This window comes from Vidua chalybeata, chromosome 2 (assembly GCF_026979565.1).
Source record: "Vidua chalybeata isolate OUT-0048 chromosome 2, bVidCha1 merged haplotype, whole genome shotgun sequence".
In the NCBI taxonomy this organism is placed as follows: Eukaryota; Metazoa; Chordata; class Aves; order Passeriformes; family Viduidae; genus Vidua; species Vidua chalybeata.
The window spans coordinates 100,919,055-100,946,102 of record NC_071531.1 but is presented as its reverse complement, the minus strand read 5'-3'; the positions used below and the strand labels follow the sequence as shown (position 1 = coordinate 100,946,102).

The 27,048-nt window shown below is 38.8% G+C and overlaps 1 protein-coding gene across 2 annotated transcripts; it reads left to right on the top strand.

The window, feature by feature from the left end:
* The first annotated feature begins 640 nt into the window (after positions 1-640).
* On the top strand, positions 641-25,260 carry DNAJC15 (DnaJ heat shock protein family (Hsp40) member C15). 2 transcript variants are annotated; one of them, XM_053935661.1, is made up of 6 exons: positions 641-761; positions 7,161-7,212; positions 8,619-8,692; positions 15,058-15,134; positions 17,006-17,076; positions 20,162-25,260. In XM_053935661.1, exons 1-6 carry the CDS (start codon positions 660-662, stop codon positions 20,230-20,232), a joined length of 447 nt encoding a protein of 148 aa, XP_053791636.1. In that variant the 5' UTR covers positions 641-659; the 3' UTR covers positions 20,233-25,260. The 2 variants fall into 2 exon arrangements, with proteins under 2 accessions (XP_053791636.1, XP_053791637.1); XM_053935662.1 differs by lacking the exon at positions 641-761 and adding an exon at positions 1,064-1,135.
* Positions 25,261-27,048: the final 1,788 nt, after the last annotated feature.

Genomic DNA, 27,048 nt, shown 5'->3' with positions numbered 1-27,048 from the left:
GTAATTCTTTTTGTCCAGTCACAGTGCTCAGCAACCCGCAGCTGATCCAATTCCATCGCCAGCCCTACCAGGCAGAAGAGAAAGAAAAGCAGCACAAGGGAAGAGCTGCTCCCCTGCTGTACAGACACAGGGCTGAGCATTTTACTGATCGTGGTGTGGAACGAAGGGCCACGGACAACTTCTGCACGGGGAAGGATCAGATGAGAAGCGCTTCCAGAAGGGTCAACTACGATCCAAACTGGCAGCATTTGCAAGGCATCAAAGTATAAACACAGTGAAACCTATAGAGAATCAACTGAGGTGCAAGCAAGCATGTAAATTTTAGCGGGTTTTTTTCCCAGATTAATTATGCTTTATCCTTTCCTTTACATATATGCCCTCCGTCCCAACCCCCCCCCCCCCCCCTTTCAAAAAATCCTGTATTCTGAAGATGGGCCGGAATAATTTCCGTGTGGCCTGAATGTTTTTCCCTCTGCTGATCCTATTTGTTGATGCGTTGATTATCCCTAATGTCTGCACTGATTATCCCTTATCGCTCCGTTTCCCGCTTCTCCCGGGTTGCGGCCTCGGCCGCGCGGGAGGAGGCTCTTCGCGCTCCGTCCTGCCGCGCTGTTTGTCCCTCCGGCCGACCGGTAGTGTTCGCTCCTCGTCGCGGCATCATGGAGGGTGCCGCGGCCTCCGCCGAGGGCCTGCGCTACGCCGAGTACGCCCGGGCCCCTACGGGCGCCGGCAAGGGTCAAGCCGAGCTGGACCGGGGGCTGGTGAGCGCACGGCGGGACCCCCACCCCCGGGGCCCTGAGGCCGCTGTGCCCCGTCTGCACCCCGAGCCTTCACACGTGTGAAGGGTGACGTGCGTGAGCGGGGCGGCGGCCGGGGCTGCGGGGACCGGCGTTCTGCGCTCCCCTCCGGGCTGGGCGGGGAGGCCGGGGGGGGCAGAGGGTCCTTGGCCCGGTGCCGCGGGTGCAGCTGCAGCGCGGGCAGCGGCCGTGGCCTCCGGCCCGTGAGGGGAGGGCGCACCCGGGGTTCGTAAGTGCTCGTGGTCCCAGGGAGCGACGGAAGGCAGAGGGTCCACAGTCGGGAAGTTTTCTTAACGCGTTACGCGGTTGGCGTGGAAATGTTGGCTCTGACCTACTGTGTGAGCACGGGGCGGCGGGTTTTGGATACAGGGGTAGGGTGAAAGGGAAGAGAGAAAAGAAGATGTGAATTAAAGAAGAATAGAAAGAGAGGAAAAGCGAGAGAAAATAAAGGAGATCACAAGTCCTGGTTCCAGCCTCGGTCCAGCTGATGAAATGTCCTGGGGGTGCTTGGGGATACTTTTTTTATGGATAGGTGTTCCCTGCCGAGAAGACAGGATTCTCGCTTTCTGCGCAATTCTGGAAACCGGCTGGAAGGCTTTGGGGGTCTCTGATAGTCTTGACCCCCCCCTGCAGTCTGTGCCCACTTCTTGGCCTCATCCCGGCACTGTACGGTGCTGTGTTTAGCCCAGGAACTGGAACAAGGAAGAGTACTGCCCTGCCTCTGCATGGCGCCCTTCTCCAGCCACACCTTGTTCTTTCCCATGATGTGTCAATACCGACGATCCTTGGTTATTCCCAGCAGTTCTTTCTGTCACTACTGAGAGTCCTTGGTTGGCTCCACAGCCAGCGGGTGTTTGGAACATACACATCAGTCCCTTATCTGCTGGGATTCCACAGCAGAGTACATGGGAACGCTTCAGCCCCAGCACTCACAAACAAGGCCAAAGATTTTGTTCCCTGCCATGAAAAGGTGATACCTGACACGTTTGCACCCACTGTGCAAATGTTATTACCACAGACGGGTTTGAGTGTTGAAGGCTTTGTAGAGCTCTGTTTCAGAAAAGTAATTCTCATCTGGTACTTGGTGATGTGGGAAGGGCTGGGTGGAGGCAGAGTTTCCTGTGCTGTATCGAGCTCTAGAGAAAAGGATGCTGGGACTTTATCCCACTTCTTCGTTCTGGTCACTTCAGCTACTTCAGGGAGCAGTGAGTTCCCAGTGGAAAGAGAATTGGGAAAAACACACGGCTTAAAGCCCCAGATGGTGAAGTTTTCACATTTTTTAAATGGCTTAAAAGTCTTACTTGCCTAACTTAATTGTGTATATGAAGCTGTCGCTACAGTATTTCTACTTTTTTTAAAACACAGTTTTAAAAATCACAGTTCTCTAAGATATTTATTCATTGTTACTGCAGTCTAGGACTTTTTTTTTTCCCACAGAAGAGTCTTCTGTGTATTTGACAGCAAGTGTGTAATCTTAAGAAGCTGGCTCTAAAACTCATTATTGTCATGGCCATTCTCCCTGTAGAATGCTGGCAGGGAATTCCTAGAATTTTGTTGAGTCTTTGGGCCTTCTTACCCATGTGGGATAAAAGTTGCATTTGGAGTTAGCATGGCTTGCTTTGTTGTTGTGAGTGTTGTCATGTTCTTACTGAGGTCTGGAGACTGAGGTGGGTCTTTAGAGGACTGAACTGTGCATGTCTACAGTTTTCTATTGAATTTATTCCTTAGTCCAGGACTGAAAGTCACTTGATCATGGTCACATTTACTCTTGTAGTTGTTTTACAAAAGCATTTGGAGCAATGGAAGAGCAGCAGTGGAAGCATGAGGAGTCTGTTCTCAAAGATCACCCACAGAGCCCTTGTTAATTAGTACTTAGTCAAGAAGATTGATTTGAATACCTTATGGTAATTGTTCTGTTGGTGAATCTTGCTCTGGTTCAATTTCCTGTGAAAAACCATCCAGAACTGTAGTCATAGCTTTATGTACAAACCAAAGGTTGCTGTAAATTAAAGGACACAAAATGACATGAGAATTGTGTCAATATGGAGAACAGCATCTAGCTGAAATTACTTTTAATTCACTGTTGGAAAACAAATTAAATTTCATAGGAATGTTAAGACTAGAGGGAGAATACTAGATTATGAAATCAAATTGGTTGCATAGAGTTTATAATATAATCCCACTTCACAATGGTTCTGCCTCCATATAGTGTTAGTAAGGTGGTTTGCTCTAGAGTGGTATTCCAATAAACTGTAGCTTCTCTTCTGAGGAATAGAAGCCTTATTCTATCTTCCATACCAAAAATCATTTATATTTCCAGTCAAGAATTTTTATTTAAGGGAATATCTATTTTCAGAAATATTTTTGTACATTTAGTTAATATACTTGTGTATCCTACTTCATAGCAGTGTACAGAACTAAAAAAAAGCCTGCAACAAACAAACCAAACCTTAAAAAATTTTAGTTAAGCAATTTATACTTGTATATTTAGTTGAATGTCGGTACATACTTCCTATTTTGCTGGTCCACGATTAAGCATGGATTAATTGCAAAATGCCATTCAGCCTATGAAAACAAATTACTATTTTCTCTGCTTTTTATTCTGTTCTGCTCACTGTAGTTTCCTGAGGCAAAAGACTGTAGGACTCCTGCTGTATGTGTGAAACTTAGTAGTTAGGAGAGCAAAATATTTTTCATTTGACTGAGAAGGGTGTTCCACTTGTAGTAGAAGAACCAATATAAAATCCAAATCATATGCAGGCAGATAGGTTTTAACATTTGGAAAGCATTAGCATCTGCAGCCCATTGTCAGATGTAAGAGTGTTGTGCTGAAGTTTTAAAATGATGCATTTGAAATTCTCCTTTTGTTTATGAGTTTAACTTTTAGAAGAAGCTCTAATGCTAAGAAATCCATATGTAATTTTATTTTTTGAATATTTTAAGTTAGAAGGGAATCATGGATTGGGGATTTGCAAAAATATAATCTTATCTTCCCCTGTTTCTTCTGCTAAAATGTTAAGGCTAGTGGAGAATTAAATAAAGGAATAAGCAGAAATTCTCTGTTTTCTAACATACTGTGTATTAATTAATATGCTTTATGCTCTTTTGTATGCCAAATGCTTAGGTAAATCAGGTCTTGCAGTTGCCTTTCTAATGCCTGTGTTTTCTTATACTAATTTCTGAAAATTATTAAGAAAATCCAGGTTTAGCATAACTTTTTCATTAGTTTCCTTTAGCAGGGTTTGTTACTGAAGACTGAATTACATAATAAAATTAAAATACTGAGATCAGCAGAATAGCATGGGGTTGATGACTAACCTTTGGGAGCTGATTCATTGAATAAAGAAAGGGACAGATGTTAGTTTTTAATATTTTATTTCTTTATTTTTCCCTCTTGGATCTTAACATAATGATTTCATTTAAAATCCACATCTTTGAAGTTTCTTAACTGCATTTTTGGAGGGGGGGGGAAGGTCAATTCTGTCATAATTGAAAGTCAGTGTGTATGTATTTATTTATTTATCCCTTATGAAATGCAATTTCAAGCAATAGGAGACGAAAATGATCGTGGTGGTAGTTGTATTAGCATGCTGTAAATGAACTGCTGCCTTCCACAGAGAGAGCGAGGTGCTTTCATTTAATATTGACGTGAAAGGAGTGCATTTAATTAAAGCTTTGGACTTTACATTTCAAAGCACCAGGCTAACCTTGACTGATTCTTTTAAATATTCAACTGAGTTGAGAGAGCATGGAAAAGGAAAAGTCAGGTTGGACTTGAAGAACTTACTGGTTAGTACTTGAAGTTGCCACTGCTTTTATGACAGTCCATGTCAAGAAAAAGCCAAACTTGCAATCTCACACTGATCCAAATTCCGTCTTTATCACATGTGTATAGTTAGGATACATTCACACCATAACAAACATTCAAGATGCTTTGGTGAGTCATGTTATCACTTCTTTGCTAATACATGGCAAGTGACTTTTCTCTGAAGTGCTCATAATGCAAATTAGGTGAGTTACCATAAACCAGTATTTTTCAGATTTTCTGGTGCCTGTACCTCACTTAAATGTGTAGACAGTCTTTCATTCCTCTCTGGCTTGAGCTTTGTTCCACTTTTACCAAGTTTTCTGTCTTGTCTGAATTTTCCCCTTGATCCTGCATCCTGCTGCTATTCAAGGCCTGCTGCCATGGTTTGTTTTTACCTGCTGTACTCCCAGGAACAGTAGCTTTCCACTGAGATTGGACTGCTGGTGCTTTCCACTGAGATTGGACTAACGCATTCCAGCAGACATGGCTGACTCTGTCAAAGGCCCTCAGGGGTCTCTGCGTTGTTCTCCCAGATAACTGTGCAAAAACACTTAAGCTACTTCTGCACTGAACTGACAGAATCCTGGTATTATTTATTATTCTGGTCTCTCTGCTTGGTCTTGCCTGTGATGAGGTGTCTGCTGCTAATGCCTTGTTGGAGCCTGCATGTCTTATAAACTGCTGACTTAAACCACCTTTTTGGTGGCAAAGGATGTATAACTTAATTTGGACAATCGAAGGTTAATTTTGGTATTTTTTTTTTTTTTTTGCCAGTGTGATCTATTTCACACATTGTTGAGCTCTTAATTGACTGTAACCACTTAGTAAAAGATTCTTGCTGTCAGTCTGAATAAGTCAAGGAAACTCTTGAATATTAATCCATGGTCAAAAACCACAAGACAGAATAATATAGAATTCCTATAGGGTTAGGATATTTCCAGTAAGGTGGCTGTTTGTGGTTTGTGTCTAAGTGAAGGAATTTTTTTGAATGTTTGAATATTGAGAGTCTGGGAAAACTGATTTGTGAGAAGAAATGAAAATAATTTTAGTGAGGAGATTAACTGTATGCTTCACAATTTTACATCATCTACCATCTAAGATAACATGCTTAAACTTTTTCATGAGGAAAAGATGAGAGGAAATTTTGTGGAACTGAAAGGAACAACAAACATAAAGCTACTACATTATTTTTACATTCAGAAATGAATGCTAATATTGAGAGTGAAGACTACATTGAAATGGAAGAGTTAGATTACTAAAATGTAATATACAGGCAAATATCTAAGGCAATAATTCCCCCACAGGTGGGTGGGAGGTAGGTACTTAGTTAAAATCTGCAGCATTCGGATGCTAGATCCAGAGGAATACAGCTGCTTCTACCAGTGACCTCAGAGGAGGCTGGGGCTTCTTCTGTCCTGAGCTCAGTGCTGAAGTCACAGCCTCTCACCTTCAGAGCTAAAGCTGTAGGAGCCACTGGGCATGAGGGCAGCACCTGCATCTTGTGCAGCTGCCTGTTACTGGGCAAGTTGACAACCCATGATCTGGGTCCTACTAAGCCAGCTCTAGGAAGGCTTTGAAAACAGTATTTCTGAACTCTTTCCCTGCTCCCAGAGTCTAGAAATGAGGTTGGGTACAATCGAAAACAAAATATTTTAGCCCCAGAAATCTTAGTGGTAAAGGCATCTGGGTTCCAGATCCTGTTCCTATGGCATTCACATTGAAGTTGGAGCTTTAAGTCCTTCTGTCAGAATTGCTTGTATAAAACGTATAAACCAGTTATGGGATAATTGTGAAAGTAAGTCATATATAGAAGAGACAGTCTGGTGATAAAAGCATTTTCACTGTCATTATGTTTTGAATTCAAGATAAACCTAATCTGATTTCTGAGGTTTCCCGAGGGGAAATTCAAGGCATTATTGAACTGTCATATGATAAGACAGGTAATACTGAAGATGACTATTTCCTTTGTTTCAAAGATTGCATGGAGGTTTTTCAGAAGTGGAGAGCTTGTTACCCTTCCTGAATTCTGCAAACATGTGAGAAGGCAGGTTCAAGGTTTACTTCATACCTTTCATCAGCTTCTTGATCAACACAGGAATACTTATCCTTCTTGAAGTGCCTGACTTTTTCAAGCACTGTGTAGGAAAATATGTACACCTGATATAGGAGTTTTGAGTTAGTTCATCATGTTTTTGTAGTAAACTGATAGTTTGTTACATATTGTGTTGAACTAGTCTGCAAAAGCAATTTCAAGTAATCCTGTATAGTTATGTGCCTTGTGTTTTTATCAGTGCATACTGTGAGCTGATTTCAGTGTGTGTGCACAGATTTGCTAGTGGGTAGTTCAAGTTAAACCTGATGCATTGGTGTGGGTTAATGGGACTGAACTATAAAATCTAATGTAGCCTATGGAATACAGAACTTACTTTCATTGCTTTTGTAAGTTATAAATGAAATGTCCACATCAGACATCAGAAATACTCCTTGTTAAAGTAAAAGGTGTGTATATATCAAATTAGAATTCACATATTCTGATTCCTGTTTCTCTGCTTTAGGCCAGGACTATGATAGCACTCGGACTTGGCGTTGCAGCTGTTGCATTTGCAGGTAAGGTAAATTACCGGTGGAACGCTCACTTAGTGAGCTGCGCCTTCCGAAAGGGTTGATGAAGTTTTTAGGAGTATAAACAGTGGAAAGTGGAAAGGTTGCTTGAGAGTACTATGGAAAATTGTGTCCACTTGTAGTTCATGTCCCTTCAAAGTCACAAATTCCAAAATTCTTTTTGAAAAAGGTGGAGAAAGCTGGAGAATGTAATTTCATGGACAGCAGCTAAAATGCTCCCTCTGCTTTTTGTCTGCAAAATGAAAGGTGAAAAGTTTATTTACTTAATAACATATTGCAGTGTAGAGGCCCTTTAGTACAGAAGAGTGCAACAAGATGCTGTGATGTGAAGGTGATGCTCGACAGATTGAAATAGAGGAATATAAAAGGTTTTAGTGACTAGTGATTTATCATACTGTTTCCATACTACATTTTTTATTACCTGAACTCTTTGCATCTAGACTGTTATTCTGAGAAATAGGTTCTAGTTTGAAGACAGGGCATGAGTTTAACATTAAATAATGGTTAACAGAAAGCATTAAGAAAAGAGTGAGGTAATGGTACATCACAACATTTCAACAGAGATCCTCTAATGTGGTTTTGACTTCTGTGTTACCATACGTAAAGGCTTAGATCGCTAAAACTTACAGACATGATAAGTGTTGTAAGAATGAATGCAAGATGCTATTTGAATGAAGCAGAGCCACATTTTATAAGTAGTTTTTCCATTGTGTGTATTATTAAGTTACATCGCTAAAGAATAGTTAAAACAGTAACTGGGGAGAGAGGATTTAGGTGGAAAATCCTCCAGTAACATGACATAAATCTTGATTCTGGTGTTGATAGACCTGCTTTGTTCTTCTGGGAGCACAGCCTTACAGGAATCCCTCTAATCATTCCTGGCTGTAGACACTCAGTGCTAGTGGGGAGTTGAATGGCTCTGAATCCCAGAAGATTGTCTTTTTCTAACAAAATTAAAAATGCAGTATTTACAAGGTGTGTAATTAAGCATACACCATCACAGCAAGAAACGTGTAGTACATGGATTTCTTTTTTTGAAGACATAACCTTTGAAGAGTATTTAATAAATAATGTATACCCAAAGCTAATGTTTCAAACTGCCCTTTTTCTTAAAGTTCACAAGGCAGATATCTTCATTTATCATATTGAAATGTATTTGAATCTGTTTATTTAGTGAGTTAAATAGTGAGTAAACACAATGGGTCTTTGCAGACCATGACTAGGTTTTTAGATGCAGTATACTAAAATTCTTCTCCCTCTCCCAATAGTTTGTGTTTTTCTAAAAACAAAATTCTTTCCACTGTAAACTGCTCAACATAAGTTGGGAGTTTGTTTGTGGGGTGTTTATTTGCATTTTAGTGAATATTTAATTTAATCTCCATCTTTTTTAGGTCGTTACGCTTTCCGTGTTTGGAAACCATTGGAGCAGGCAATTACAGAAGCAGCAAAGAGGATTTCAACTTCTGTAAGTTTAGATACTACTTTATGCTAAATTTATAATTTTGTATTTTAAGTATTCAGAAAGGAGACATTTTATGTTAAATACAGTAAGGTGTCAGGTAGTTAATTTTTTTCCCAGGGTAGGACTGCTCCCTACTGTGTAAGTTCTGACATGTTGTCTTCTACATTTTAAATCCCTATGGATAAAGCTGTATCAAAAGATGTTTATGAGTTTGATAAACAGTTGCAGTTTTTTCTACTGATGTTCCTTGTTTTGGAACCCTTTACTAGTAAGTGTAAAGATAAATTGTTCGAGTATGCTGTGAGAAAGTCACTAATTCCTAAATATTGGAAAGTGATGACATGCAGTTTCATTTCTAGCAGCTGAAAGTGAAAGAATTTAGTCTTTTAGATACAGTGTTAAAAATCAAGAAGACAAATGGATGAACTTCTAGGATGGGTTGCCATGGAGATCAGAGAGCTTGTGTGCTGGTTAACATATGAGTTGTCTTTTTCTTCTTCCCCAGCTAATTTGAACTTCTAACCAGGTTTTTTGTTCTTTGGTTTTGCCCTACTGGTTAAAAAATACAATAATGAGGTAAAAAAATCAAGAAGTAGAGTGTTGTGTGGGATGCGTATGCAGGGAATATTTGAGAGCATTTACTTACTGCTTCAGTAGCTATGTTTTCCTCTGGTAAATAAATACATGTGTTCCATTCCTGTTTGTTTGAAGTAATTCCCAGTGAGATAGATGTCTGCTTGTAGCAGTGTGTTCCTTCAGAGTTCATAGTCCGTGTACAGTTACCCACAGCAAAAGAATGTTACTCCTTTCATGGTGCTGATGGGTGAGCATATTCAGGGAGTAGTTGTTGCAGATTATTATTTCCTGAAAAATATACTAAAGGTAGGTTTTTAAGAAACATTATATTGTTCCTACCAATGTTAGGCCAGTTGCAGCACAGAGCCTGTCTAGACAGACACTGTGGTCCAAATTCATTTGCCATCCGTGCTTGGTGTTCCTGTGCTGAAGGTGCAAGCTTGATCAAGGCAAGCTTCCTGGGTAGGAGATTCCACTGTCCTCTTGGGGCTGGTCCACATTTGTGTTTGCTTGCCATGTGTTTGAGCCAGAAACGGTGCTCCTGGAAAACTTTTCTTTGCTGTCTGTCGCTCTTATTGCATTGCTGTTGTGAGACCACTGTCAATTTTTTTTTCCTATTTCAAAAAAAAACTTTTGAGATATTCCCATATTGCTTGCCAAAACAACAGAGGGGACTTTAGGTACTGTGAATTAAATTGCTTTCACATGATACAGATACAGGCTGACTTGCAGACTTGCTAGATGTAGCTAGCAGTACATGTAGCTTCAGAGTATGGAGTGCTTCAGTCTTCACCCTCCCTCCCTCCCTCCCTAGCAGTTTTACTCCAGCCATTCTTTTTCTATCCATTTGTAGATATAGGCTAGAGAATCTAAATTCAGATACATTCACATAAGAAAGCATGCAGTGACTCTTTTTAACACATTGAAATGTGACATGCTACTGCATGGAGAGGTGTCTGTTCCTAGGAAACTGCACCACTCAATACTGACTGAGCCAAGCTCATTACAGACCTATCTCATTTTTACCACAGTGACTTTGAGTCCTGCAGAATTCATGAGCAACCATAAAGAGCAAACCAGGACCTTCTGCATTCTAAGTGTTCCTAGTCCCTGGAGCAGTATCCTCTGTCTGCTTTCACATCCTGCCTTTCTGCCCAGAATTGTGTTTTGATTTCCAGTACAGTATCTCTTCTGCTATTCTATTTCTGAACTTGAAAGTACAAGTTTTCAGTGTAAGAAGAGATCTACTGGAGACAGTAAAAACTCTTCCTGTTTGCTATTTACTGTGTATATTTGCTGACTTTATATTTGTGCGAGGATAGTGATAATACTTTTCTTCTACAACCATGGTCCAAATTGAAGATCCTTGTATAATTCTTAGCCAAGATTTTTATTACTCTACTGCTACTACTTTCTTACTATTTTCTTTGAAACAACAGAGAAAAGATTAAATGCTAAGGTCCTATATAAGTGCTTATTCTCCAAACTGCTTATTTTAGTAGTTTTACGTGACTTTGTGGAATATGAAGGTGCTGAGTATAATTTGTGAATTAGCACTTTCATCATGTTTCTTGACAGCTTATTGTCCATTACACTGTACTGACAAAGGTTACCAAGCAGTTAGTACTTCTACCCGTGATTACTGAAGAAAACATCTCATGACCTTCAGTGTCTGGGCTCAGTGTTACTTTGCTGGGTTTCTATGGTGAAGGCACCTAACTTGGTCACTATAATTTTCAGTGCTTATTCTAGCTTTCTAGAATGAAACCTTGGTTTCCCTCATGGTCTTCTTTTTCTTGAGAGTCAATGTGAACAGCTGACTGTTTAAAAGCTAGCTGCCTCCCTCTGTAAGCCCCCGTTCTTCCTCCTCCATTTACAATGCATCCCCTGCTCTGTTTGCAGTAGAAATAACAGTTGATGTTGGTCCCTCCCAATCACACAAGGTAATACAGATGCTCTTTATTCTTTCAGTCTGCTCACTAATAAATGCCTTGAGAAAGGTCAAGCTGAGCAATTATGAAGTGATCATTTAAAATGCTACTTGCTGTATCTTGTGGATTTTACACTTCCTATTTACTTTCGTAAATAAGTAATATGTACAGTCAACAACTGCACTCATCTTTTCGTCAGAAATAGTAAGCAGAGGCAAGTAAAAGCTTTATTCTGAATTTTTACATCTCATTTAAGACAGTTACTTCATATTTAAGAATATGTATTTGTAAATGCTTCTGTCATTTAGTCTTGAAGTTTTCTACCATCTTTCTTTCAGTTGAGAAAGACACTAGAGGAGACATTGTCATTTCCTCTCTGTGACAAGTCTCCCTAACCCAGGGTCCCCACAACTCCCCATTTTGATATTACTAAGAAGGCTTCTCTGAAGGATCAACTGAATCAATACAAAATGACAAAAATAATCAAAAGCACCCGTCAGTTTTCAAAATGCAATCAATTCTGAGTCCCCAGTGGCCAAACAGGTTTTCTGGAGTGTCTTAGAGCTGGCAGGACGGATACAGGGTTTTCTTAGTACAGTTTATCAGGAAACTGAGTCAGGAGAAGATTCCTTCAGCAGGGGCTGGTTCTCTGTCACCTGTGGCAGAGTGGTTGGTTGTGATAGACTCTATGCTTGCTCCCACAGAAATGGTTTTTTAGTAGTTCAGTAGTTTTTAGTAGTTTTGTCACTGGTGTCAGTGGCACTGTTTTGTTTCTGTGTGTAGTGAGAAGAATGTTGCCACTAGAAGGTGCACAACTCTAAGTAGTCATTTCTTCTAAGAATTCTTCCTAAGAATTAATGCCATTAGTTATACTATTACTATTTCCTTAACGTGTGAAATAAATAAGCAAGTATTTCAGTAGCATTCATTAGCTTTCTTTGTGGAATCAACGACATTGAGGATTGAAAGACAGATAGATAGACGATACTGAAGACAGAAACAGAAATTCTAGGCCAAATGAACTATCAAAATACTCAAATCCCACAATCATGAAACTCTGTGTTCCATAAGAAAATTATGTCTTCTGTAGCACATCATAAGTTTTCTCACTGTATTTCCGTTATTGGATGTGATTCTGCTCAGACTCATGGAGTTCTGAGTTGAGAGGTAAGGGTAGCAACCATCTCTCTTGTCCTTAATTGAAAACAAAAGTTTCCAGAGAACAATGCAGTCCATTTTATAAGATTTCTTTTCTAACTAAAGTTAAGGAAGTTAAAGTTGATATTACCAATATTGTATATTATATCACTGCTTCTAATAGTTTGTGGTTATAGTTGGGTTTTTGTGTTTGGTTATTTTTCCTCTGATGTTTGTTCCCTTTTCGGTGGAGGACTGTATTGGTCCTGAACAGCAACATACAGTTTTCAGAAAAAATCACTACTCCATGTAATGTAATGTATGGTCTCAATTTTGGTGTTTTCACTCTTAACTGGCATGGAAACAGTGATTATGATTTCTCTGTACTATGAAAGAAAAGGTATCTTGAAGATGTCATGGTCCCTATGCATTGGCTTTTCTTATCTGGTTGCTTTTGTGAAGATTTGCAAGACTGAGCAGATGTTTGCAAAGCAAGTGCAGCCATTTTCTGTCCCTCCCTATGCCCCAAACCTATTAATAGCATTTATTCAGAAAGGAGGACTTACATAAATTGCTAAACAGTAATAATGTGCAAGGAAATAAAGTAAATTAAATTATACCTCCTCCCCTTCCCCCAAATAGTACAAAGGAATGAAAAGCGCATTTCAATGATTTTTCCAGTACAAAATTTTCTTTGCAATCGCTGGAGCTAATAAATAATCAAGTGTCTAGAACTGCCTGCTCATCAAGGAGTTCTCATAACAGAAAAATATCTTTCCAGCCATTGCTTAGTATTTACAACTAGGAAAAAAATATTTTAGTTTGAGTAGCATGCAAAAGTGTGTTCATTAGGGAACTAGAAATTTGCCTACGTGTTGCCTAAAATGAAGTCTCAGTGTTTTTTCCTCTTTTTTCTAACCAACAGGAAAAATGCTTTTATGTGTCATTTCATTTTGTTTTAAATTCTGCTTAGGATGGAGATCTTAATTTGAACATTGCTTATTGTTTCTACATCCTTCACTTACGAGACGAAAATATTTTTTCGTGGAAACCAATTCAACACACTGTTTGTGTGTGAAAGAACAGGCTACCGAATTTATTTTTTCATTCCTCTTGGAGGTGAACCAAGGCTTCCTAACGTTAGAACAGTGTCAAGGAAGTAGGCTTTAAAAACATGAAAAAATATTTCTGAATGTAAACTTGCAGCTATTCCTCCGTAGTCTCTCATTTTAAATAGTGTTTTAGATGAAATCTACCAAGAACAGAGACAAGCTGTGTTAAATTCAAATGTTGCTCTTCTCTACATTAATAGCAAGCTAGTGTTCTCCTGCATTAGAGTTGTATGTCAAAGTTGAAGGGCAGAGAAGAATTCAGGAAGCCATCTGCACCTAGACTGCTTTGGGAGCAAATGTTTCTGGAAGAACTTTCAGACAACATTAAAGTATGCTTTTCTCTTTTGCTTGTAGTAATTGCTGGCATTGTTGCAAACTTCTGTGCCGTTCTGCTCTTCAAGGGTGTTGGCCATTAAATTATTGACATTTCCCTTCAGAGAACCAGAGAAGCGCTGTGTGTTCCCTTAGTGTTGCACCCTCTAACCTGTCATGTCCATGTGCACTATTCCAGACCTGGTTTGTGTTATTCTGTAGTTACAGAAGTGGCTCCTCCACAGATTCTTATTGTTGGCATGGCATGTCCACAGTTCCTTCAGCTTTGATACCTGTAGTGTTACAATAGTGGTTACTTTGTTCATGGTTTGAGATGGGAAGAAGTAAGATGAAATTCATTTTAGACCATAACAGCACATTAAAAATATCTCTTCTGTGGTTGCATGTGACTTAATGTTAGCGATAGGTGAAGTATTTCTGAACCATGCTTTTGGGTGAATATCTCTCTAAGCTTAAAGGCTTTGCTTAAAAATCATAGACAGAGCCCTTTAAATGCTATATAATGGTTTTGAAATTATATAAGAGAGCTTGTGTAGACATAAGGCAAAATTCTCACTGAATATGAATGGCTTTATTTAGTGAGAAGAGTGTTTTTTCAAGGGCCAGGCACATTTTACTTGGGGGTAAAGGGAATACTTAAAAATAGTCTCAGCTCTCAGGCCAGACATCTCTTTGATAGCAACAAAAGAAGCTTATTTTTCCCCAGTTGATAGATTTTGCATTGAGGAAAAGACTTTAGTCTTGTTGAGTGATTTCTGTGTGCCAGTCTCCCAAGGCTTGGTGGAGCTACATCTGCTACCTCTGGGACTTAGAGAAACATTCACATTGTGAATACTGCTAACCATCAGTGATGGTTCCATAGGTTTTTTTCGTAATTTTGTAATTTAAACATCAAACCTCTTCTTATTTCTGTTGGGGTTTTTTATCAACTTGCTTTGTACAAATATCTGGAGTGATTGTCCCTAACATCCATGGATGCCAAAGTATTGTCACTTTTGGCATTTGTCATTGTGATGGTACCAGTGCTGTTCTCAGCAATTTTCCTACTTTCCCTCCCATGCCCTCCCCAACGCATGCACTGTACCATCCTATGCTTGTATGTACAAGTTGTTTTTTTATGTGTTATCCTTTCATATTATCTGGTTTCCAGGCATTCCATGCTTTCAAAATAAATTATAGATTAATGTAATGCTTTGAATGAGGTCATATAACTACAGTTTAGTTCCTGGCACCTTGTACATGAACTAATTATTGCTTTTTTTCCCGTTCTTCTTTTTAGAGTCTTTCATCATACTATAAAGGAGGATTTGAACAGAAAATGAGTAGGCGAGAAGCAAGTCTTATTTTAGGTGTAAGGTAGGTGTGTTGCATCAATATGTTTTTACTTCAGCAAGTACTGAATGAAGCAGATGCATGTTGCAAGAATGTGGAATACTCTTGCCAAAACCATAACTTTCTTTTGTAGAAGACTTCTAATGGCTTATAAATTATTCTAGTACTCTGCTTAAACTAAAAAGCAAACAATAACGTGCTCAGAAAAAAATGTGACTTTTGTTTGGATTGAAAGCATGATAACATACTGCAGTGGAGAATTGTTCTTGCTGTGCCCTGTGTCCCTTTCAGCAGAGCCACTCCCCACCCAGGCATTTCCTAGCCTCTAGCATTGCAAGGGAGACCTCATCCCAAGTACCAGGCTCTGCACCCATCCTTGTGGAACTTGTGAAGGGTTCCTGTCAGCCCCTTCCTGCAGTCTCTCGAGGTGCCTCTGAATGTCAGCCCTGCCCTCCAGCATATCAGCTGTTCCCACCACAGTGATAGACTTCTTGGCCAGTGGGTGATGTTAGAAGGCAGCATGGTGTTGGTGTGAGTCAGATTGTGAGTCAAGGAAAATGTGATTTTTGCAATATATATTTTTTTCCTAGTGATAAAGAATCTTTAAAGCCCATTGTTGGATAAACAATCTCATAAACTAAGCAAATTTGGAGTAAACCCCTGTTTTCACAGTTGCTTCCTTGAGCAGACCTGCATGTTCTTCTGTAGTATGCAATTGCCACTTTTCCTCAGCTACGGTTTGGCCATCTGATGTTCTAAATGTGGTATAGCAGCTTTCCTTTTTAGTATTAAAAACAGCTTTACAAATCAAAATATAGATGATTGTTATTTATATATATATATTTGTAGTTGTGTGATAAATCATTTCAGTTTTGTATCTGTATAATCCGAGACCTTTCACCCTCTGTTTCTTACTTTCTAGGTTACTTTCTGTTCAACTGAAGTATTCTTTTCTTACGCAGTTTTGTGAACTATTTTTGCAACATACTCTAATTTCACTGTGACAGAATAATAATTAGAGAGGTTGTTTACCTCGGTAATTTAGTTGGGCTGATACCTTGCATTCAAGCTGTATCTACAGAAAGATTAATTAATTGAATCATCACTGATTAAGAAGTCACCTGAAGTGGAAAACACTGATTCATTTCTGCATAGTAACAAATTATAAAAAACTGAACCATTCAAACTGTCCTTTCACGTACAAGAGTTTTACTGTGTTGGCATACTGCATCCTTAAGTGGTTATTTGTATGGTAAGGTACATATTTTGTATTTAATTTAGGCCAAATACATATTTTATGTATGTCATTGAAGTAAACAATATTATGTAGGTAGCACCTGTAAATCAACGTGTCCCTGAATGTAACACATTGAACAGCTTTGCAAAAATAACACATACAGGCATTTTTTTCAGGCCTCAGCAGAAAGAAAAAATATTTATAGCTGCTATAAAAATATTTACAGTAGAACAAAATGTGATAATATTAAATATTTGTTGTTTTGTCACTGGTCATAAAAATATTTATTTTCTTGGAGGAAAAATTTTGTTTTCTGCATTTAATGCTAGAATAACTAACCAGATATACCCTAGAACTGCTGGCGCTATCTTATTTTTTCCCCCCTCAAATTTTTTATTTTAAATGAGTGGATGTATTACATTCTACAAAAACCTGAAAGATACTTGTATGTGTCACATACACAGGCTTTTGAAAAATGTCATTCTCTTTGCCTTACGTGCCTTTGTTGTCGTTGCTTCCTCAGAGATGCAGTTTTATGTTTTGTCCACAAGATGGTGAAAATCTCAAGTTTCAATTATTTTTGAAGCCAGTATAAACTGTTAATTTTTAGCCTGAGTGCTCTGGCATTTCTTGTAAGCACTTCAATTTGTTTTTGCAGTCCATCTGCTGGCAAGGACAAAATCAGAACAGCGCATAGGAAAATCATGATTTTGAATCATCCTGATAAAGGTAAATAATTATTACTTTTCTTAACTAGGACTGGAAAGGAAGAGGCTTAAATGAGATCCTTTAAGTTTTCTGACTTTGTAAATAACCACATTGAGTGCAAACGTTTGTTGTTTATTGACTTGAGCTTCCGTGTGTCCTCTCAGATAAACTGAGCTTTATGAACTGATTTTACTCATTTTTATTTAAAGTTGTTTTCTGTACTTGTGCTGCTTCAGTTAAGACTATGAGCTCAGGGACCAGTTTTCCACACTTCGCAAAAGCTTCTTGAAAAATAAGGAAAAATAAGCTATAAAAATGTTACATTAAACTAAAGTTCCTGTTTTGAACTGTGATGGACCAGTTGCATGCACGAAAGTAATTTTAGGTGGGGAAATGTTTTGCAGTTCTGAAATTCATCAATGATGTACTTAATACTTTATGGAATTCACTTGGAAATAATGTAAAGCTGGGCACTGTTGCTTTACTGGCCAGGTTTTTAATGTAAATTTATCTTAGAGAAAGGCTATTATTATAACTTTAACTATACTACAGCTGGTTGAGAAAGAAAGCCCATATGTTCATTGCTGTCTCTGCTTTAAAATAACAGATGGTGAAGAGTTGCACTGTATTTCAGAAGTCAAAAGGGGAAATCAGAGGGTTTTTATATCTTTTTGACAGAATTACAGGCTCCCTACCAGCACCCTGTTTTAAGAAAATGAAAAAGTGTGTCCACTGGCTGTGGGAAGTGTTTGGTTGATGCTTTTCTCTCTTCATCCCTCAGTTTAGTTTAAAAGCTGTCCTGCTTGTTTGATTTCAAACTTTCATTTTTTACTCTTTTTGTAATGTATAAGTTGCACAGACCTAGAAAGGAAATTCTCTTCTTAATTTCTAATATATTACAGTGGTCAAAATTCTCTTAACCACCAGAGTCCCTATTAGGTTGTTTTATTAATAATGAACTTCTAAGTTTGTTGTAGCAGTATGTGGACACGTGAGCCAGAGAGAGAATTGTGACTCTCCGTGTGGATATTGAGTGCATGTGAAGAGATGCTTCCTGTTAGGAAGATCCTAACAACCCTAACAAATATTTTAATGCTACACTCTAGAGTTTTAATGCCCCTGCAGCTGGGCACAGTGTAGGTTTGGATGGATGTAGTGAGCCCTCCTGTGTGATAGTGAGACACGGAGCGTTTTCTCAGTGGGAGCACCAGTTGTAGGGATTTGTGCTTCTCAATGCCCCTGAAGCTCTTCTGGCATGGCTGTAGAAAAAAACCTTAATATTTTCAGCTGCAGAGTGAGGGCCTGGAGAAATCTTGAACATGTGGCATCACAGAGAGGCTTGTTTGCTTGTGTATAGATCACTTCTGGCTGTGGGTAGCACAGATGTTCATTTAAAAATAATATTCAATGGTATAATGTAATTTCAAAATAATATTTTACCACCTGGAGTTGATAGAAGAAAGAGCAGTAATTGCAGATTTTAAGTTACATATGTTCTGAGATCCAAACTGTTGGAGAGAGAAATATTAGAAATAAATAAGAAATACATAGAAATCTGCATAAAAACATCCCCAGAGAGTACTACTGAAATGGTTGGTTATTAATCTTTACAGTTCAGTTTTAAAGTGTTTTTATATTGATACATTGTATGTTATCAGTTACAAATTTATGAAAGAACATTTCCTCACAGGAAAAAAAAAGGAAGAGAGAAACCTTTTGGACTTGCCTTAATTATAAACAAACACTTAGGCAATCATGAGATTGAATTTCCTCTCATTGGAGGGCTACAAAATTAATACGGCACTTAAGGATGTAAATGTAGTGAAAACACTTCCAACAGATTTGAATTTACTTTAAAGATGCTCTATTCTAGACATGTAGAAAATCAATGCACATTTAAAAATTACTTAGAATACATTGTTCATTGCAGGTTTTAGTCTTTACTGTTTGTTTGATCCTCTTATCTACTCTGTGAAGGAAGCAATGTAGCAATCCTATTCCTTGCTACAAAGCTACTTGATTTAAAAAAAGAAAAAAATAAATTCTTTTTTCAATAGCCAATTCATTACGCATCCGTTGCCCTGCCTCACTTTCCTCCAGTGTGGCTTACTTATTAGAACTAAAACACTCAAACAAGACCAAACCATGAAAAAGAACTTAATTTTTTTTTTTTTTTGTTGTTCTACTACACTGTGAAATTACTTTATACTGATTTGGATTCCTGCAGCAATGACGTAAAGAAGTCTTTAAGCAATCCTCACCTTTTTATTTGTATGTTTCCACAAGTAGGTCTGCATGTTTCTTCTGCCATTGTTTTTTCTGATAAATAGAATGAAGCAAATGGTGAATGAAAAAAATAAGGTTGAACAAATGCTTTGGAAAAGGCTATGCAGTGCACAGTACTGCTGGAATCACATTTTCACATAAAAATATAGGTGTATTATAGTAAGTGGTAAGTTACTGATATAGGCCTTGCAGTGTTGTTTTTGGTGACTGTGGGCAGATGGTTGGCACTCGAGGGGAGAGTGAAAAAAAACCCAGATACAAAAAGACTGCTGAACTGTAATCAGATGGTTAGATGGAGCGTAGAGCAATGGCCATGTTCAGCACTAGGACTTAGAAGGTGTACCATGTTTAAATAGCTTTAAAGTGATGGTTTCTGGCTGGTAACTGTGGGCATCTTACACGGGAGATGCTTGCACAGTAATTCTTTGTCAAAATTATTTTAAAATTTTACCTCTCAGTTTTTAGTATGAGTGGAAGTAATTGCTGTTAGGTTTGAGTGAATGTTCAGGACAGCTGACCTTGCATGCATTTGCAGTAGCATCCCACTGCAGATCTAAATCACAGGATGTAAACTGATTTCAGATTTCAGTCTTCTCTCTGAGACAAGTTGTTCTGTGTTATTCTACAGTGATTTCAGTTTTGATTACATTTCTCATGTTTCCTTATCCATTAGTTTACTTCTTATCAATGTCATTTGTATCAAAAGGATCTGTGTAGGAAAGAGCTAATAAAAGTGAGTAATAAAGAGACGCTGCAAGTGAGGTAGTTTGGTACTTAATACTAATGTGTAAACAGTATTCTTTTTCCTTTCTCTTCTCAGGTGGATCACCTTACTTAGCAACAAAAATAAATGAAGCAAAGGACTTGTTGGAATCCGGTGCCAAAAACTGAAACCTGAACCTTGGCTCATAGGACATTCGGCAGATACATTGTGCAATAACTTTCATGTCTGCTTGTTCTGCACAGTTTCTTAACACTGATTGTTCATATTTATTGTCATAATTAAGATGTTAAGATTATTTAAAAGCAAACTGAAATCTTTTACAGTTATGTAAAGTTATGTACAGTTATGCCCCTGCAAGGAGCAGGGAGTTGGAGTGATGATCCTTAGGGGTTCCTTCCAACTCAAGATGTTCTATGGTTCTGTCCCAGTTTTAGTGTATTCTTACTGAATTATAATCCCTTACAAGCTTGAAAAAGTTCTTTTAACTGTGGTTTTTTCAGAAGTACTTTTTTGTTTCTTTTGTTAAATTTTGGATCTTTTAAAATAAAAATTTAAAAACAGTCTTTAATATAGGGTTGTTTCTTCATTAGTAAAGAAACAGCCCTATCTTTAGGGTCACCATAAAATCTGTGACAGTGCAGTGAGTCACAGGAAATATGACAGACCCCATTTGGCAAGTTTTCAGCACCACCTTACGCTTGAGTCTGTTCATTTGTGAAGTAGTGGGGTTTGTTCATGGGTGCAGTTAGAGAGCTGCAGCTCAGGACAAAATGACTGATGGAACAGACAGCAGCTTTCACTAGGTATGTTTTGGGGCTTGGAGCTATGAAGGAGGATTCTTGGATTTGGTTACTTCTTTTACATATTAAAGGATCTCTGAAGTTGACAGGTAATTATTTAGACATGCTTTTACTTCAAGTCACAGAATATGTTTAATCTCTAGCAGTTGCAGTAAACATGGGGTTTTCTGCAAGGGTTTTCATGGCAGTGGAATTGAAGAAGGTAGGTCCATGTGGCATGGTTTAGATGGATTTTCCAGGCTGCTGCTTCTCTAGGTTAGCTGAGTTGTGTGAGCCTGTTGTAGAACTGATACAGCAGGGAACAAACAGGAGTACCTGCTTTGCACATGGCTCCAGGAGCACTTCCTGGGTTAGTTCTTCAGTAATGCTCACATTTCTGCATTATGCTTCATATCCCAGAGCATACATACCTCCCTCTTTTGGAAGCATCCTAGAAATCTGACTCTGGGGAGTCCTGAAGTCATGGATCCCAGACTTTAGAGAGAACAAGTTTTAATCGACAGCTCAGGGTAGGTGCTACTTGAGGCACTTGGCTGCTGCAGATTACTACCACTAAGTTGAACTAAATCTCCTAAGCACAGACAGTCTAGTGCATTCAGTGCAAGACTGAAAAATCTCTAGTGTCCATTCAAGCTCTATCATTAGAGGTACAACAAACAGCTTCTATCATTAGAAGTACTACAAATACAAAATTTAGATACTCCATTTTCTAGGTTATTTAGCCAGAGGTAAGTGACTAAGAGCAGTTAATATGACGTTGGATGCTTTAATTATTTATTCACCAGAACATGCATTTGTAGTTCATCCAGTGGCAGATGTTCAGATTATGTGGATTTTTCCTTGCAGGAAGAAAAAGTATGATTTTTCTTTTTATCAGGTTCCTCACACTTTGTTACAATTCCTTTACTTTCTTTAAAGGGAGATTAAACATTTTAAGTTGACCTTAAAAGAAAATAAAAATCCTACATACTTTAGAGACTTTGTTGCAATTAGAGTGTCAAGACATATGGCACAATTTCACTGGATAAAGAAGAAAGACTGCTGGGAGAAACCTGTCTGGGAATAGCATACACTATACAAGTACTACAGTTGCATCGTATAACTAGTGCTGTAATCCGAGAATCTTGAATGAAAATAGTTTATTCCTATGCAGAGCTTTAACTGGTTCTTGTTAAAGGAGTAGCCATCAATTAATGCACATTTAGGGTTAGTCATTCTTTTCACTGGTGTATCAGTCTGTATTAGCAAAAATAGAACCGTGACAGTTTTCATGTTGGGAGGAGATAAGTGAAATGGTGGTGTTCCTAATTTTCTGAAGTGGAATCTGTAAGTGATACTAATCATTGTGCAAAATCAAAATTGATGTGAATGGTAGGTGGTAAAAACATTCTGCTTAATGATTTTGAACTGACTAGCTGTTGCTTTCATGTAGCTACCTTATTTTTCCTGAGTAAAATGTGTTGCAGAGAGCTGTTCTAAAGTATCAGTTAAAACAAATGTATTAAAGATGGCTTCTTGCTCTGTTCTTAAAAATGAACTTCCTATGTCTTTGTAAGAAGTAGAGGGTTTGTTTTTTCTGTGAGATTCTATTTTTGATAATTTCCTTCCTGATATAATTATTTATATCTGATTATTTTGGATGAAACACTTTTTTCTGCCTTTCAGTTATAAGTTATATTTGTCCTTAACAAACGAAATAAAACCAGATTGTGGTTCTGCTTTCTCCATTTTTTTTCAGAGCAGACTATTGACTGCTTAACAAATTTGATAAATTAACAAATTAAAAAATTCAGCAGATTAACTGGCTCATCCTATCTCTGGAAAATGCTGTAAAATGAATGAAGCTAATGAGGAGCAGTTGTGAAAGCATCACACATACAATAGCATATTTTTTTCTTGTCTGTTTACCTGCACAGCTTGCTTTATCTACTAAGTGATGTTTAGAAGGATGAATATAGGACAGGAAAAGGCAAATCATGCAAGTGCTGCTCGATTTGTTGTTGCTGATAGTCAACATGGCAGGCTGAGGAATGTCTTTGGATACTGCCTTGCAAAACAGCACCTGGATTGATGCTCAACTGAGCTAGGAAGAACAGGATGCTACTATTCTTTAAAACATAGTTGGTAATTTAATCTTAAAAATATTCAGCCTCTTGAGATTATTTTCTTTACTTGTCAAATGGGTGTTTTTGTGTAAGAAAAGTGCATAGAGGTTGATTTATTCTGGCGCAGTTTCTGTCTATCTGTAGTACAAGCAGACTCATTTTTCATGTGTTGTTTTAATGTTCAGAAAATGTTCATCTGTAACTTCTTAGCTTGGGAATTCCCAGGGTGTTTTTCTACTTGGATGATAACCAGTCCTAGATATCCTCTACAGCTTCAGAAATCAGGCAGGACTGAGTGCATTTATATGGCATTGCTGTGGGTGATTCCCAGTTTATTTAATGGAACAGGAGTTGCTTATCTGCCTGGTTTTTGCTCTTAGTGTGTGGAAGTTTTACCCAATATTTCATTCTTTACCCTTCATACAGCCGAGTTAGGGATAGGTCTACAAAAACACCCAGTGGAATCAGGTTATCTGCCTTTGCATGAGTGCCACTTGCAAAACTTTTCCTGGCTTAGGATGGGACTGGGATAAAATTTAGACACAGTTCACAAAACCTTTGCCTGATCTTCTAGGTAGTTTTAAAGGTAAAAATTTACTGTCCTGTGTGCTTGGATTTTTGCTTCTGTATAGGTGTAAAATGACTTTCTCTTTGCTCAAATAGGTCTTTGCTCAGTTCAACACTTTCCTCCTTAAACCAACAGATTGGGTGTCTGGTATCTTCAGTTCCCTAAAAAGCCTGATCTGCTATCTGTGGTTGTAAGGTGTCTCATCAGTCTGGGTGTGAAAAATCACAATATCTGACCTGCTACTCCGGTGAGACTGGTGATAAAGTTGGACTGAGGAGGTGACAGCACTTGCTCTGCTTCCTGCTGAAGCTGTGCCTTGCTGCAAAATGTAAGGCTCATAAAGCCTGCGAGATTCCTAGGCCTGAGTACTGAGCTCAGGTCAGCTTTAAACTGGGAAACGATGCCTAAACAACTTAAAGAAATTCACCAGCTGAGGTATTACTGACTTCTTAGGAGACTCACTTCCCACATGTTGGTCTTGAGGGTTTTTCCTTTAATTCTGACTCTTCTATGAGCATCTGTATGCTAGTCTGACTTTGGCAAGACTGGCACTAAGTGGCCAGCTAAACTTTCCCGAAGTTTTAATTAAATTATGACAAAATGAATGTTTTCCGTGGGTCATAAGCAGATTGTGTGTAGATTGCAAAGTCATATTAATGAATTTGGATCATCACCAGCACAATCTTGGGACTTCTGATCTGTGTCATTCCAGCAATTGGTCTCAAGCAACAGGTTGTATGTACATGTATGTATAAGCACACACATGTTTATACACACGCACAGAGTTTTTCTGGATCCTATGTGGAATTTTGCATCTGTACTGGGGCACACTTTTAAAAAAATACTTTTCTTGAATTTTTTTTGTTTACTAAATTTTCCAAGTCAGATTAAGATATCAAAAATAATGCCAAAGTAAATTAGAGGTCTTAATTTAATTATGTGCATAAATAGGAAGCAAATTTTTAAAAAAATCAACACACACCACCCAAATGTCTCAAGTTTTTGCATTTTATTGAGTTTATTCTCAGTGTTGCTTTGGTATACATACATACATACAGTGTAGTTATGAGTCTTTCAAAGAAATAGTTCTTCTGTCATCATAATGTATTTGGCTAAGATCCATGTACCCAACTTTTTAAAGTGAGGCAAAAATAAACAATGACAGCTTTTTGGGATGTTGCACAAATAAAATTTTCTGTTTGCAAATGATGAAAATTTAAGCTACATTTAAAATATGCTTTTGTATTTTACTCTGGGGGCATTGAGTAGGAAGGAGGGAATTCTAAATCATCATTTGATGTCTTACTGATTGTTAATGGTCAATGAAGCATGGATACTCGTGAATACTTGAATTGTCAGCCTAGTTAGCAATGCACCTATTTCCTTTATTATTAGGAAATCACAAAGCTATACTTAGAATGAGAAATATCATTTTGACAATGGTAACATCATCAGATTACCATTCTTAAGATTTTTCAAGAGGTAGTTATGGAACACAGAGTAATTGCTCTACAGTTTCATGTGACATTAAAACATCTCTACTGTGCTATTGCAATTTCCTTATTTATATACTACCTTATACAAGTTGAGGTTCATTAGCTGGATTTTTTTTAATACAGCAAATATTGCATCTAATAAACTGCATTTTTAAATAGTGGCAAAGTTCTCCAAAATTACTGTATGATGTAAATATTACATAAAGCATGACTCTGAATACAGTGATTTCTCCTGATTGTTGGATTTGTTCTGGGCAAACTTGGGTGTTCCTTACATCTGGCAGATGAGTGAACAGTTTGTGGTGCAAAGAATAGCAGAGGTCCTAAACATTCCAGTGAATACAATTTGAGTTATACAATGTTAGGAAGAAATTCTTCACTGTGAGGGTAGTGAGACACTGGTACAGGTTGTTGAGAGTAGTTGTGGATGCCCCATCCCTGGAATTGTTCAAGGCCAGGCTAAATTGGGGCCTGAGCAACCTGGTCTAGTAGAACCAGACCTAGACCATGGCAGGGGGGTTGGACTAGAGGATCTTTAATGTCCCTTTCAACCTAAACCATTCTGTGATTCTGTAATACAATGAAAGAAGCGTAAACAAAATTCTAGTGAAGAACTCAATAGATAAGTTGTTGGTATGACTGGGAGCAGATGGAAGTGGTTGAGGGGCTTACTCTGTGGAAAGGCTGTTTTGTCCTGGGTCATTTCCTGTTCAACGAACTTGTCAGTGACCTGGAGAAGGAGACTGAGCTCTCTCTCATGAAGTTAACCAATGATGCCAAATGTTGTGGACCACTCTTTACACTGGAGGGAAGAGCTGACATTCGGGGGACCTGGAGAGGCTGCAGGAATGGGGTGGTGAGAACCCTTCATTAAATTCCACAAGAGTGGGTGCAGAGCCAGGTGCCTGGGAAGGAAGTGCCCCTTGAAGTTCTAGGGACTGAGGAATGCCAGGCTGGGAAGCAGTTCTACTGAAAGGGAACTCTTCTGGGACACAAGAACAAGAGCTGGTAGCATGTCCTGGCAGTAGAGAGGGAAATAGCTCTTCTCAGCCAACTACACTGTGCTGTGGCATTCAGTCTGAAGACCTCTGAACAGGATGGACATTGGCCAACCACAGCAGGTCCAGCAAAGGCCAGCCCAGTGTTTGGGGGGTGGAGCACTTGCCCTGTGAGGAGGGACTGAGGGCATAGGCCTTGTGCACCCTGAAGAAAGAAAGTGCTCCTGGGGGACCTCAGAGCAGCCCTTCAGCATCATAAGGTCATAAAGAACATGGGTCCAGGCTCTCCACAGTCATGCATGGTGGGAGGCTGAGAAAAAAGGGGCACAAGTTGAAAAGGGACACAAATAATACTGAGAGCTGCACCACACAAAAAGTAAGTATTTCAATACCACTCTGTGTTGGTGTCCTGGAGCCAATACTTCAAGGGACTCTGAGTGCAGTCTTGGTGCTGCTGGTCCAGTCAGTCCTTTGTTCTTAATACTGGGTGGTGGGAAGCCTTCTACTTTCCACTGGGCCAAGAACAGAGGTGTTCTGCCTCGTAAAACTCGCGCCAGTGGCGCGAACAGCCAGAAACACCCAAAATCATCCGCACCTGGTTACCGTGTTCAACAGTGGGCCAGTCCTTAATTGTTGCGCTGGTGTCAATGGGAATTTCTGTGGAAGGAACTGCTGCAGGGGACAAATTGATCACCTGAGAGAGGCTTAAAGATCTGAGTGCTGAGTTACTGACAGCAGGTCAGGTTTCTTGAATTTAGTAGAGGACTGCCAGATTCCCAGTTAGGTTTATTTTACTTGCAGCTGGGGGAGAAGCAGTGTGATTCCCATTTGAGATAAAAAAGTCCTTCGCAAGCTTTGATTTGTTATGTTTCCTCTGATCTTGATGTGTTATTTAACCACTAGTCCCCATCACTCTCAAGAGCACATGGGTACCCTTTCAGCAGAGGCCTTAAATACCTGGCAGAGCAAGCTGGGATCCAAGAGCTGTGCCACAAAGCAACATCTGCAACTTCCTT